At 39.1% G+C, this 15378-nt stretch overlaps 1 protein-coding gene across 9 annotated transcripts in view; it reads right to left on the bottom strand.

Annotated features, from left to right (window-relative positions):
- Nucleotides 1–328: 328 nt before the first annotated feature.
- TCEANC2 (transcription elongation factor A N-terminal and central domain containing 2) overlaps nt 329–15378 on the bottom strand; it is a 44157-nt gene continuing 29107 nt past the window's right edge. For all 9 annotated transcript variants that reach the window (XM_043461240.1, XM_043461238.1, XM_043461237.1 and 6 more), the window contains exons 4-5: nt 8717–8910; nt 329–1366 (exon numbers count right to left, since the gene is read on the bottom strand). In XM_043461240.1, coding sequence (XP_043317175.1) covers nt 1178–1366; nt 8717–8910 — 383 coding nt within the window. In that variant the 3' untranslated portion in view covers nt 329–1177. The remainder of the gene's footprint in view (nt 1367–8716; nt 8911–15378) is intronic.

Genomic DNA, 15378 nt, shown 5'->3' on the forward strand with positions numbered 1-15378 from the left:
TTAATCTATCTCTTTTCCGGATTTTAAATCTTTTTTTTTGGCCCAAGCCCCAAGGCTTGCAGGACCTTATAGTTCCCTGACCAGGGAATCCGGGACCCGTCCAATGGAAGCAGAGTCCTAACCACTTGACCACCAGTGAATTCCCCAAACTTCTTCCTTTCTACCGGCTCCTTCTTTTCAGATTACAAACATGCTCCAGTCTCCCCTAACCTAAAAAGTCTTTTTTGGGTCTCATTCTATCTCCCTAAATTCCTGTCTAATCATTCTTTATTTTTACCACCTATACTCTTTCTCAAATCAAAACATTTTTCAATGAAAAAGCCATACCTTTGGTTTTAGGGGAAAAAAGTCCCAGTTTATTATTTTTTTTAAAAAAAGCAAGTATCATTTCCATAATTGTTTAAGCAAGCCTATATACAGGTATTTTGTTTTAAAAAACATATGTATATAGTTTTTCCTCTTACAGTAATTCATTTCAAGAGCAATTTCATTATGTGTCTTCTACAGAGCCCTAAACCGAGGCAGCCAGCATATTCAAATAAACTCTAAGGAGTGGGCATGCTTCAGGCCAGCTCCTCATTAGAAACCCCAGCAGGGGGGCTCTGGAGACCAATGCGTGGAAGGTCTTCCAGGGAGAGCTGAAATGTTCAGATAAATCGGTCCTGGAAAGAAGGGGTAGCGGGCGGCTCCAGCAGGCTCACCCCTGGGGCAGAGCAAAGAGAACAGACGGGGAGTTCTGAGAGGCGCTGGAGCTATCTAAACTCGGGGGGACGGAACCGAGTGAGCAGCCGCGGTAATTGAGTCTCAGTTACCTGCAGGGTGGTGAAATAAAGCAGTAACTTCACCTGCCTGACGCGGGGGAAGTTTAGAGGTGTCCTTGGCATGCTCACAGTGAAATCCATCACCCTTTCACTGTGTTGGGTGACGGCAACCGTACTGCGCTTCCCAGTGACAGCGAGCGCTCGTCCTGTTAGGCAGCCCCAGCGCACTCCAGCTAATGAAGCATTTCCTGCAGGCCTGTCTCCAGGGCTCTGCATCCTCTGTCTGAAGGAATGGCACCATGGGAAAATTTAGCACAGCCAGCATCAACCGTCGCCCAAACTCAAAAGAATCTTTGAATGGCAGAGAGAGGCCCATTTTCCTTTCTGCCCAGCCCAGTGTTGGAACCACCCTCAGGTCACTTTTTGTGGGTCTGTACAAACGTGCCGACTGGCAGCATGCCGTTCTTCACCTGCTCCCGGATTTCAGCTCGATGCTTTAATGTGAAGACCAGGGCTCTCACCGTCCGCCGGTATGGCCCATTAATGAGGCGGGAGCAGAGATGAAACGTTTCCCGTTCAATATTTTCAACCAGTAGGTGATCCATCTAAAAAAACAGAAAAATTATCAAATTAGGGCCTTGCATTGCATAAAGATTAAAAGCAAGACAGGCTGGAGCACTTTGCTCAGAGGCCTCCATTAATCAACTGAAATTCAAGGACATCTACTTCCTGTCACAAGAGAAACAGGAAGAGCAAATTAATTCCACCCTGGCAATTAAGGAACAAGGCCATGTGCTTTGTGACAGGGACCTCATTCACAACCCCTGCCGGGTGGTAATATTTGCCATTATAACAGGAAACTGACGTGAACCAAGCAATGGGCCCTGGGCCCTGGGCCCTGTACTTTACCAACCAGGAAACAAAGACCAAGGATAATAAATCAGTGTAAGAGTTTATACTTTTTGTTTGTTTGCTTGAAAGTGCTTTTTAACCCCTTATAGTATTTTTAAACACTGGGTCTGGATCCTAAATGTGTGTTAAGCAGTTTATAAATCACTTCTCACACTTACCACTTGACAACTCCTATTATCTCATTTTACAGATGAGGAAACAGGTTCAAAGGTAAATAAATGCTCCAGATCTTACAACTATTAAGAGGAGAACTTGGGATTCTGACTCGAACACTCATGTTTCTTCCCTTTACCATACTCACTGCCCCCATATCCTCCTGAGAGACCATGTGAGTTTGGAGAGACCTCGGCAGGGTCAGCTAAGCAGAAAAGAGCCTAGAGGACAGGATCTGTGGCTATGCTGGGGTGTGTGGCTCAGGTCCAAGCCCTCCTGAAGTCACAGGCCTGATAAAGAAGGACAGGTCTGGGACTTTGTCCACATGATCCGGATCTAGGCCAGACTGGGCTGCTGGTCGGGGACCCCCTCACTTCCTTCCTTTCCAGGTGCATCGCTCTCTTTGCCTTCCCGGTCCTGACTCCAGCCTAGCCTGAGCATGCTCAGTTGTTGCTTTCACACACCTCTACACCTCTGCACCTCTTGCTCCCTCAGCAAGACACAATTTCCCAAGAAATGCATTCCTATTTGTATGTGTAGCTAAAACACAAAAAGCAAAAAAATCAATCCTAGTTTAAAGGACTACAAGTTCTTCTCGGGGCTGCCATAATGTCCTGAGCTCCCCGTAGTCATTTTCACAATAGAATGGTCTTGTCTTCCCTGAGAATGAATTCCTTGAAAACAGGAAACAAATTTCTCTCTCATTAGCCTTTTTTCCTTCACTCTTTCCCTCCTGCCTGACCATATACTCAAATACTTACTCAGCACTTACTATGTGCTTGGGCTGAGAAAAGAGCAGTGAACAATGTCAGTACAGCTCTTGACTTCACAGAGACCACGGGCCAGCTGGAGGCAGATAGAAGCAGGCACTGGAAGTGCAGTGAGTGCTAGCAGAGGGAACAGAAGCATGTCTGGGGCACTGAGATACAGCAAAGGGACCCGGCCCAGCAAGGAGTGAGTGCTTGACCTGAGACCTGGACAATGAGTAGGATCAGGCCAGGTGGCGTGGCCATTTGCTTGGTGATAAATTCAATGAGTTGTACACATATGTACTGTACTTATACTTTAAAAAGGGAAAGTTTAAGGAAAAAATGCACCAAAATTGAAAAAGGATCACCTGACATTTGATTAAAAGTGTCCTAACAAAAAAGAGAAACCAACAGACCAAAATGAATGAAGAAACCTGGAAAAAATGAGAACTAAGCAGGGGAGCAGAATAGGACTGGGAGAGACAGAGAGAGAAGATAAATATCCAGGCCCAGACGTCTGCTTAGATGTAATAGATGAAAGACGTTCAGGGAAGTTTGTGGTCCTGATGACTGACTGATCACCTCCAAGGATGGTGCTGGAGTGAGCTGGCTTGGTGCCACAGCTCTCTAAAACCCAGACTCCTTGAGCGTTCACGGACTCCTGGGTGGGCGCTGAACTAGCCCCCAGCCTGAGGCAGCCCTGGTACCAGACTACTTTACAAGGTGGTAAGGGTGGCTGGCCGTCTGCCCAGCATTTGTCCAGCAACATTTGCAAGAGAGGCTCCTCACCCCAATGTGGGGTTCCTCATCCCAGTGTGAGGATGGTTACTCACTGACTGTTTCGAGATCCACTTAATATAACGGGCAAGAAAAAAGTCTGTTTTTTTCCTTCGTTTTGAGGGGAGTGGTTGTTCGGGGAAGAAGGGTATGTGTGCCTTTGCAAAAATAAATCATGGCCATTCCATTATATTATATAATATATATTATATATATATATAATATATATAAAGAACCTGAGAGTACCTTGAAATTCACAGAACTGAATCCTTATTCATACTTCATTCAACAAATAGCTATTGAGTTACTACTGAGTACAGTCTGATCTAGACATTTGAGACACCCAAAAAGAAAAGACCTGACACCCTACCCTTAAGAAGTCACACCTAGAAAGGAGAGGCACATACACAGAAAACCATGGGGCGGCAGGACAGGTGTTATCCCAGCGATGTGATGGGAATAAGAAGCAAGCAGCTAACAATTCTCAAGGATGTCTCTTGCTAAATGAAGCCCAGTGAGAATGAAGACATGAAGAAAAACATTTTTAATGTTAAAATGTAAACCATAAAGGAAAGTGATTCATCATGTATCCTTGTGTTTAATGTGTTCACTGCACAAAGTGAAAAATGCCTATCTTATAACGCCTTTGGACATTCTAAACCTACCCAAGCTGAGAGTCTTTCCCGTGGGTCCTAACCTGGTAATTTAGGTAAGCCCTTTTGGGTGAAGCACTGAAGCTGAAGCGCCAATACTTAGGTCACCTGATGCAAAGAGCTGACTCATGGAAAAGACTCTGATGCTGGGAAAGATTGAAGGCAAGAAGGGGACGACATATGATGAGATGGTTGGATGGCATCACCAACTTGATGGACATGCATTTGAGCAAACTCAGGGAGACAGTGAAGGACAGAGAAGCCTGGCGTGCTGTAGTTCATGGGGTTGCAAAGAGTCAAACACGACTTAGTGACTGAACAATAACTACAACTTTAGGTGAAAGGACCAGAGTCCTTTTTGCTATGGGATACATGTATGAATGGGAACAAGAATGCTGTAAGAAACCTAGGAAGATTTATTTATGGACCATATCCTTTCTCTGTGTCTCTCATGATCTGCCTGATCTCTTTTTCACATATTTTTGCTCCTTTTCATTTGCCTTACTATCAGTTCTAACTGCCTTATTCTCTCCTCCTGTTGTACATCTCTCTATCCATAGCTTCTGCTTCCTTGAAACTCCTCCAAGATTCCTTCTGTTTCAAAACTTACATTGTTGTTTCTTGGTATTTCCTAGGTCAGTTTCCCAGAGACAGAAAATCTGATTTGCCTTCCTTATGTATTTGTACCTGTGGGATGAATATGTTATCCAGTTGTCCAATCATGGACAAACTGAGAGAAGATATAAAACACATCCACCCCGAGCTGTCTTATGTCAAGGATTTTGGACTCAGAAGAAATGGTGCCATAATCAATTAGTGATGTCCGCCATGACTATAAGCTTTTTAAAAGCAAGGTAAGAAACCCTTCTTAGTGTGTTTACCTGAAGTGCAGAACTTCCCACACTGTATTCTAACTTCTATTTGTCTATTTTCCTCAGAAGATTGTGAGTGCCTCCAGGGCTGATACCATGCTGGATCCATTTCTAAATTCCCCATCCCTAGCATAGGTACTGGCACATATTAAGCGCTCAGTAAATATTTACTAAATGAATTTCCTCTTTCCCCAGGTATACCTCCCTCCTTTTCTGCTCTGTCAGTAACATCCTATACATAGCAGATGAAATATGTTTCTATTTTATATGTATTTTCTAGTGAGCAAATTCCAACCATTCTAAGGCTAGTTCAACTGCTATCTTTTCCATGGACTTTTCCCAGACTTCCCCACCAGATTTCACTGTTCTGTCCTTTGTGTGTTTACACCTCTTCCTAGTACCACTATTTCAGACATATTTCATCTTGCCTCATATTTTAGTCATCTGCGGGCTCTTAGTCAGGAGACAGTAAACTTTCTTAGGGTAAGGACTGCAACTCATCTCTGTTAACATTCTCCACTGGCACTAGTAGTAGCAGAACTAAACACGGGGAATTGAATATACACTAAAGGAAACTTTGTATGAGTTTTCCAATAGCATGATTGAACTTGTACATATATACCCACACTCCTTTTTGACCACTTGAATACATTTATTAAAGAGTTGGTCAAAACCAGAGGTGCAGTCTGAGGCCATTAAGCAAAGAAAAACTAACAGTCCCATATGGGGATGTACGCCTGACCTGGGTCTCATTAGCACCATCTGACAACCAACTGGGCCAACCAGCCAGTGCTTCATAACTCTTAACGATAACAGGCTCACTTTGAGAATCAGATTCATTTTTTTTAATGGCATAATAGGAAAATGATCACAGGCCGTGAGGTAGGAAGGGGAGTGGATAATGAGGAAGGGGAAGTAAGAGAATGACACCACAGGGGACGTTCATATGAGGAAAGATCTAAAATATAGGGAAGAACAAAGAAGATCTAGAAGGGAGAAAGTAAAGGGGAATGGAGCGTGGGTCTCAACAATGGAGTTTTTATTCATCTATTCCATTATTCCAAGAACAAGGAAACAATCCATGAATCTGGAAAGCAAGATCGGTAGAGTAATAGATGCACTTTGGGGCTGTGTGTGTATATTCCTCTTCTGTGGCTTTCACTACTTAGACCAAAACAAATATCATGGAAACATTACTTTCTATAAAAATGAAATAAGTAGATTTGAAAAAAAAACACATGCTAAAATCAAATTGCAAAAGCTTTTAAGTCACTGGGCCAATAACTTACCCAATGGTTTACTTCTGCCTGATAAAATACATTTATGGAGATCTGATGTCTGATTTCAATGCACTCAACATTATTTACTGTCAAAGACCAGATACTGGATTAGATGGTTCATTGATTTACCCTAATATGAAAATGTTTCAGATGATGATGGGTGTTAAGAGTTAACTTTATGTAAAAGTGTTTGTATTTATCTTTTCTGATGTATGAAATTATATATAAAAATACTATAAAGTGCTGTTTATGCAAGGAAAAGAGATTGACTTTCTTTGGCCAAGGAGGACAGTAAGATGAACACTTCTAGTTTTTAAAATTTACTCTTTGGGAGCAAAACCATTCAACTATGCTTAATCTGATATTTTTTCCAATTATACTGGAAAGCACTAACAAATGTATCACTTTTTTAACTTTGCTTTGTAACACTTGAATGCTTACCACTTGATGTGCCATTTAAAGGATAATTAATGGATAAACTAAAAGGATAATTATTATGGAGTTTAATATAGCAGGCAAACTGCTCATTAATCCTTACAAGCATAGCTTCGTTATTATCATTTACTTAAAAAGATACCATAGGGAACTGGTATTTACCACTACATTAACTACATATTATATATCCACACTCTATGTTTCTGCAATAATTTTGGTTTATTTGAAAACTAAACTTCTCTTAAAATATCAAATACCAAGTCTTGTTGGCTAATCAATGACTCTGGAAAATTAGACTTACGATCTTCGTATTTTTTTCTCTCTTCCAAGGGCTTAATGTTCATATTAATGCTTCTTTAGGAAAAGTTAAACAAACTTATAGTATATTAATTCACTGAATCATCAAATAGACATTAAAAGTTAAAAACGCAAAAAATAAAGATAGATAAAAATAATAGAAAACTATATACAAGATGATACTGATACTGATCAAAATTAAATATAAAAAAAATAAATAATTGTCAATGTGCAATGTCACTTAAATAATCAATAAAAATACTTTACAGGACAGCTGGCACATAACATAACAGACTCTTAATAAATCTGGGATAATCATAACTTGACCATTATTCTTTGAAAAAGCTATAATAATTTACCAACAGGAAATGCACCAAAATGTTAATAAGATTATGTCTGGATAGTAGGTTCAATGGTGACTTTATTTTTCCTTTCTGTATTTTTCCATTTTCTATCACATTTGTATTAAAAACTCAAAACTTTATTTTTAAATAAAGTAAATAATATATACAAATCCATCTGCCTTTCTTTTGTGGATGCATAATTGAGATAGAAAGGTTAAAATATTTTTTTAGAGAATATAATGACAGATCTAGTCTACTATTTAAATCAGACTTCTGAATTGCTTCTTTTTTGTTAATATTATTAAATCATTCTTTAAGGATACTTTATTAGGGGTACCCTGAGAGGAGGAAAAAATATCATGTTATATGCCTGATTTTCCCAGAATACTAATTGAATGTAAGATTCATTTGATGATGATGATTAATATTATTGCTAATGAACAAAAATTTCTCTTCCGGCATTTGTACCTCAAACCACTAACACCATCTAACTGCTGGTCACAAAGATAATAGAGATGATGTCTAGTCAATTGATTATAAGCATTAGAACTAAAGGTAGAGTGCTGACAAAAAATGCAGTAGAGTCTTTTCGAAAAACAGCTATTTATTGTGCTACTGATATTCCATAACAGAGTCCATCTCAGAATTTTTGCTTCAGTGGGAAAGAATTTTATTTATTTATTTATTTTTATTGAAATATAGTTGATTTATAGTGTTGTGCCAGTTTCTGGTATACAGCAAAGTGATTCAATTATATATATGTGTGTATATATGTATATGTGTGTGTGTATATATATATGTTCTTTTCCATTACTGTTTATTATAGGATATTGAATACAGTTCTCAGTGCTATACACTAGGTCCTTGTTGTTAATCTATTTTGTATACATAGTGGTTTGTATCTGCTAATCCCAAACTCCTAGTTTATCCATCTCCTAATTTCTTTCCCCTTTGGTAATTGTAAGTCTGTTTTTTATTTCTGTGGGTGTTTCTGTTTTATAAATAAGTTCATTTGTGTCATATTTTAGGTTCCATATATAGATGGTATCATATTGTGTTTGTTACAGAAAGGATTTCAAAAATCGGAAAGAACCAACATTCATGAAGTGACTTCTAACCACCAGGCACTATACTATTCTTTTGTACATAATGTTCATTTAATCTTTCCAAAAATTTTAGGTAGTAGGAATTATAATCTTCACTTTACAGATTAAAAAATCAAGTCTTTGAAATGTTAAGAGACTTGCCTAAAGTGTCACAACCAGTACATACTAAAGCCAGTGTTTTAATCCATGTCTTGCTAGTTCCAATGCCTGCACTCCTCATATAATACTGTCTCCCAGAATGTTTACAAATCCAGAATCTTTAAAAAGAAAAAGTTAGAATAAAGTTATGGCCCTAAAGAGTATGAAACTTCATTGTGAAAATGTGAAGGTTATTTAACCAAGAATATCTAATAATCACATTCCAACCAAGACATTACCTCTAATTCCAAGGCTTCTGAGAGTAATTTCTGGGCATTTTTCCTAAATGATTCAGTTCTGGCATCACTTCGGACTTCTATGGAAGGTCTATTGACATGTTTTTCTATGAAAGTTCTCCACTCAGTGTAAACTTCTCTGGCAAGACAAGCCACTTCTGAATCTGAGTGTTGACGCATCTTGTTCACAGCATGACCTGGAACAAGAGAACAGAAACCAAAGGAAACATTGTTCTGTCTTCTGAGAAGTATAGGACTGGAAGGACTGATGTGTGGCACTTAGCAAGTCATTCACATACCTAAGGATGTAGAGGTTCTTGTGCAAATGAAGACCTGTTTCTCAAAGGCTGAGATAATGTGATAATCACTAGGGAAGAACCACTGGGTTAGCTAATACAATAAGTCATAAAACAGAAGCATGATCAATAGATACTTAAAATGGAACAGCTAAGGTACCAACTCCTTAATCCAAAACTTGCAATAAAAGAAAATGAATTAAGCATTTATCTTGTCTTTTCAGTACATGTTATATTTTAGGACAACCAAACAGTCCCAGTTATTGATAAAATGTTCTTTATTCAGCTAATAAATGTGATAAAATTGACAGTACTTAAACAATTTTTTGTGGCCCACCATGAAATAATTTATTCGGGTGACAATCAATAGTGGATGAACTCAGTCAATGAAAAGTTGATGGGGAAATTTACAATGGAAGGATGAGCTGACATCACCTCCACTGATCAATCTTAGTGTCCCTGAGTGGGATTATCAGAGAGAAGCAGCACTTCACAGACCTACCTACAAAGTAGTCTTGCACTCTCTTTCTGAAGAAAAAATGAACCATAACCCAACTAACTCGTCATTCAAAGTTAACCTCCAGTTAATAGAAAATATGAGAGTCAGAGGAGTAAGTTAAATTATAGCACAAGAGACAAATCCAGAATGTGAGGCATTCTCCATGACAACAGACCTGGTTTCTTCAACTGTCAATGGCATTTTTTTTATAAAAGGGAGTAAGGTTATGGATTGTTAAAGAGTAAGAGTTTTTGAGTTCAAACTATCAAATGTGATGTGCAATCCAAATCCTGAATTGAATAACCAATCAAAATACACTTTGAGATAAACAAGGAATATGCATATACATTGGTTATTAAATTATGCCAAGGAACTACTGCTGATTTTGTTAAGTATGATAATAGCACTGTGGTTATGTAAGAAAACATATTTTTTAGAGATGCATACTGAAGTATGACAAAAGGTGACATAGTATGACATACTAAAATGACAAAAGGTCTGAGATTTTGCTTTAAAATACTTCAGTAACAGCACAAGAACACAGGAAAGGGAAAGATAAAGTGAATAGGACCAAATTTTAATAGTAGGTGAATAATGAATCAAATATAGGTGAAAGGCCCATGTGAGTCTGTATTATTGTCTTTATTTTTGTGACTGTCTGAGATTTTCATAATAAAAATGGAAAAGAGGGAAAAGGTAAAAAAATACCATAGCAAAAATACTTAGAAATAAACACACAGAAAAGCCAAAAAAATCAAGTAAGTACTTAGAATTAGAAAGTGTAAGAATATCAAGACAGGTGTATTTTTTAAAAAAATCAATAGCTTTTTTATGTTAGCCATAAACAGAATATAATAGGGGGAAATCAGGCTTAAACTAGTGAAAACCATAAACCACTTAGCAACATATTAACAAGAGGGGGCTGCATGTGCCCACGCTTAGATTGTGTACATGCCTCTCTCCTTTGTAGCTTGGAACCACTCCTAAATGCCACCTCCATCACCACGGCCCTTGCTTTAGGGCAGGTCACCTCCAGATGACTCCAGCAGCCTGCTGGCCTGTCAGCTGAAGTTTGGAACCCTGAATGCCATCCACCACACTGCAGCCAGAGTGACCTTTATTTAACTTCATTATTTTCTCTTTCAGGGATATGTTTTCTAAAACATTAATTTGACCATTACACTCCCCCACTTATATCTTTCAATTCCATACCCAAATTCTTCTCTCTCGTCACACAAGTACCTTCACAATCTGCCACCCTCCCGTCTCCTTCCTAGTTTTGTTTCCAGCTATCAGCCCACTGTCATGTGATACTCCAGCTACTGCAGTTCCTAAGACACTTCAATAATTTTCTCACCGATTTACTTTTGAACATACACTCCAAAGAGCATTTTGTCTGCCTAGAGTACGCTTTCTTCTTTCTTCATCTGGTTAACTTCTATTCTGCCTCTTGTTCAGGAGTCCTCTCGTCCAGAAGGCTTAATAACCTCCAATCTTGGTTGGTAACTCTCCTCTGTGCTTCCTTAGCATCTTCCGCTTCTGTTCACCACAATAACTATGATAATTAGTCGTAATTATCTGATCAGTTATCTCTCTTGCCACCAAAGTGAGCTCCTTGAGGGCATGAGCTGTGACACATTCATCTTTGTATCTCCAGCAGAAAATACAATGGCAGGAAGTGGGGGTCAGGAGAATGGCTGTTTGGTAAAGGTTAAAGAATGAGAAACCCATATGAAGAAATACATATGCTCTTACTAAAATATACAACAGAAAATTTGATAGAAAGACTAGTACAGAGATGTCAATATAAAAATTAATTTGTAGTTTTAATGTTACTATGATAAAAAATCTCAATAGGTTGCTTTTATTGGAATACACCAAATAGCTTTACACTCATTTTATTAATTTTTTATTTTATATCTGAGTAGTAGGCCTCTTAAGAAACCTGTATGCAGGTCAGGAAGCAATAATTAGAACTGGACATGGAGCAACAGACTGGTTCCAAATTGGAAAAGGAGTATGTCAAGGCTGTATATTGTCACACTGCTTATTTAACTTATATGCAGAGTACATCATGAGAAACGCTGGGCTGGAGGAAGCACAAGCTAGAATCAAGATTGCCAGGGGAAACAGCAATAAACTCAGATATGCAGATGACACCACCCTTATGGCAAGTGAAGAAGAACTAAAGAGCTCTTGATGAAAGTGAAAGAGGAGAGTGAAAAAGTTGGCTTAAAGCTCAACATTCTGAAAACTAAGATCATGGCATCCAGTCCCATCACTTCATGGCAAATAGATGGGGAAACAGTGGAAACAGTGGCTGATTTTATTTTTCTTTGGCTCCAAATCACTGCAGATGGTGATTGCAGCCATGAAATTAAAAGATGCTTACTCCTTGGAAGCAAAGTTATGACCAACCTAGACAGCATATTAAAAAGCAGAGATATTACTTTGTCCACAAAGGTCCATCTAGTCAAGGCTATGGTTTTTTCCAGTAGTCATATATGGATGTGACAGTCAGACTATAAAGAAAGCTGAGTGCAGAAGAATTGATGCTTTTGAACTGCGGTGTTGGAGACTTGGGAGTTCCTTGGACTGCAAGGAGATCCAATCAGTCCATCCTAAAGCAGATCAGTCCTGGGTATTCATTGGAAGGACTGATGTTGAAGCTGAAACTTCAATACTTTGGCCACCTGATGTGAAGAGCTGACTCACTGGAAAAGACTCTGATACTGGAAAAGATTGACAACAGGAGGAGAAGGGGACGACAGAGGATGAGATGGCTGGATGGCATCATTGACTCGATGGACATGGGTTTGGGTAGACTCCGGCAGTTGGTGATGGACAGGTGCTGCGCGGTTCATGGGGTTGCAAAGAGTTGGACACAACTGAGTGACTGAACTGAACTGATAGCTGATTAACAATGCTGTGATAGCTTCAGAATTTTAGACTTATTTTAGAAAAACAAGAGTATAAAATACTATTTTGAAAAAGAGGAATTCTGAGGTATAATTAGACTTATAAGATACTAGAACATATTATAAAGCCACTAAAATTATATGGACTGGCACCAAATAACAGATGGATATCTACGAATTAAAAAAATGACACTCAGGAATAAATCCTATTGTACAAAAAATTTGATATATAATAAAAGAGGCATCAATGAACAGAAGAAAATGGAGAATTCAAATTTGGGAAGATGGTCAAAATATTTAGAAAATTTCTCAGATCATGCCAATTGCACAGTTCAACACTTGCTTGATTTATTTACTTCCCACATGTCGACTGAAGGCCTGCTCTTTGTATAAGGAACTACACTAGGCACTAGTCATGTGGGGCTGAATGAGAAACTGCCCCTGCTTTAAAGGTTCTGAGAGTAGCATCCTGGAGGTGAGAACAAAATGTAACTTTTAAGGGAAAGGAAGAGTCTTTAACTTCTCTCTCTACCCAATTATCTGTTAAGAATTTTTACCTAGCCTTTCTACTGCCCAGGGAAAGAAGTACATCAACACTCAACACACAGAGGAAGGGGAAGGGGAGGAATGCAGAGCCCTCCTTAGAAATGGCTCAAGGTGCTTCCTAGCTGGCGATGCTTAGTGAAGTGCTTCTGAAACACATGGCATTTAAAAGTTGAAGTCACTACTCAACACTTTTCTTTTCGGGGTAGAGTTCTCCATATCCTTGAGATTATTCATTCAGAAAACAATTTTTTGTGCTGTTAGTCACTGTTGTGGATGCTAAAAATACCAAGATAAATGATACACTGCAGGACCTCAAAGACCTCAATTCAGAGCATTTTATAATTTTATTTTTGGCTATGCTGCGTCTTCATTGCGGCGTGGGCTTTTCTCTGGTTGTGGCAAGCAGGGGCTACTCCCCAGCTACGGTGCACAGGCTTCAGTAACTGCAGAAAGTGGGCTCAGCAGTGGCGGCTCCCCGGCTCTAGAGCGCAGCCTCAGTAGTTGTGGCGCATGGGCTCAGTTGTTCCACATTATGTGGAATCTTCCCAAATCGGGGATTGAACCTGTGTGTCCTGCATTGGCCGGCAGATTCTTTACTACTGAGCTTTCAGGCAAGCCCCAGGGCATTTTAATACTTGTGTTGAGAACCTACTAACTGCCTGGTGCTGTAGATACAGATGAGTGAGACACAGACTCTGAAATTTAACCTACAAACAACTCTTCCAATATGTGCAAATTAGATTCATGTATAAAAATATTCATTACAGTATTGTGTACAGCAGCAATAAGCTAAAAACAACCTACAAGCTCACCATTAAGGGTCCAATTTGTTAATTGAAAGGAGTACATCAAGGCTATATATTGTCAACCTGCTTATTTAACTAATATGCAGAGTTACAGCATGAGAAAGATTCTAGGCTGGATAAAGCACAAGCTGGAATCAAGATTGCTGGGAGAAATATCAATAACCTCAGATATGCATACATACAGCACTATCTTTATGGGAGAAAGCAAACAGCCTCTGAATGAAGGTGAAAGAGTAGAGTCAAAAAGAGTTAAAAATCTGGCTTAAAACAACTTTCAAAAAACTAACATCATGGCATCCAGTCCCATCACTTCATGACAAATAGATGGGGAAACAATGGAAACAGTGAGACTATTTTCTTGGGCTCCAAAATCACTGCAGACGGTTAACTGCAGCCATGAAATTAAAAGATGCTTGCTCCTTGGAAGAAAAGCTATGACAAACCTTGACAGCATATTAAAAAGCAGAGACATTACTTTGCCAACAAAGGTCCGTATAGTCAAAGCTATGGTTTTTCCAGTAGTCATGTATCGATGTGAGAGTTAGACCATAAAGAAGGCTGAGTGCCAAAGAATTGATGCTTTTGAACTGCTGTGTTGGAGAAGACTTTTGAGTCTCCTGGACTGCAAAGAGATCAAATCAGTCAATCCTAAAGGAAATCAATCCTGAATATTCTTTGGAAGGACTGATGCTGAAGCTCCAATACTTTGGCCACCTGTTGGGAAGAGCTGGCTCAGTAAAAAAAAAAAAAGACCCTGATGCTGGGAAAGACTGAAGGCAGGAGGAGAAGGAGACGACAGAGAACAAGATGGTTGGATGGCATCATCGACTCAATGGACATGCGTTTGAGCAAGCTCCAGGAGATGGTGATCGACAGGTAAGCCTGGAGTGCTGCAGTCCATGGGGTCGCCAAGAGTCAGACATGACTGAGCGATTGAACAATGAATATTTTGCAGCCACTAAAGACTGCAATAGCTCTATATGTAGTAACATGGAAAAATGATTACTTTATTCAGGTTCTCAGAAGAGCCTGCATAGTATAAGTCAATATTTATTTTTAAAATTACATTTGTATACACACACACACATAAATACATATATTTGCTCACATGCAGAGAAAGAGTCTAAAAAAATTTATAATGAAATTATTTACAAGGTCTCTTCTGAGTAGTGGGACTGTGTGTATCTATGCAGTTCAGCTCACAATCTCATGGGCTGGCTCAACCTGTACAGAATCCTAAAAAAGCATGGTAAATGCTATACTACAGGTGCATTTGAGCTTCTTTGGAATAGAGATCTTTCCCTTCATGTGTTCCCCACCTTATCCTTTTCTCTTCCCAAAAAAGGCACTGTTGATCCAGCTTTCTCCATGAGAAATGAAGATGTAGAAGTCCCTCAAAAAGAGTGTGCTTCTACTTGTCCACTGGACCTTTTTATTGTGATGTTACTTTATCACTCTGTGGCATCTGACACTGCTGCCTTCTTCCTTCTGAAATAGTCTCTTCCACTGCTTCCTTTTTGAGGTACCACCTGTTAATGGTTCTCCTCTTCCTTCTCCATCTATTCTGCTGGTATGTGCCTTGCCAAACCTTTAATTACCA

The sequence above is a fragment of the Cervus canadensis genome, chromosome 2 (assembly GCF_019320065.1).
Source record: "Cervus canadensis isolate Bull #8, Minnesota chromosome 2, ASM1932006v1, whole genome shotgun sequence".
Classification (NCBI taxonomy): domain Eukaryota; kingdom Metazoa; phylum Chordata; class Mammalia; order Artiodactyla; family Cervidae; genus Cervus; species Cervus canadensis.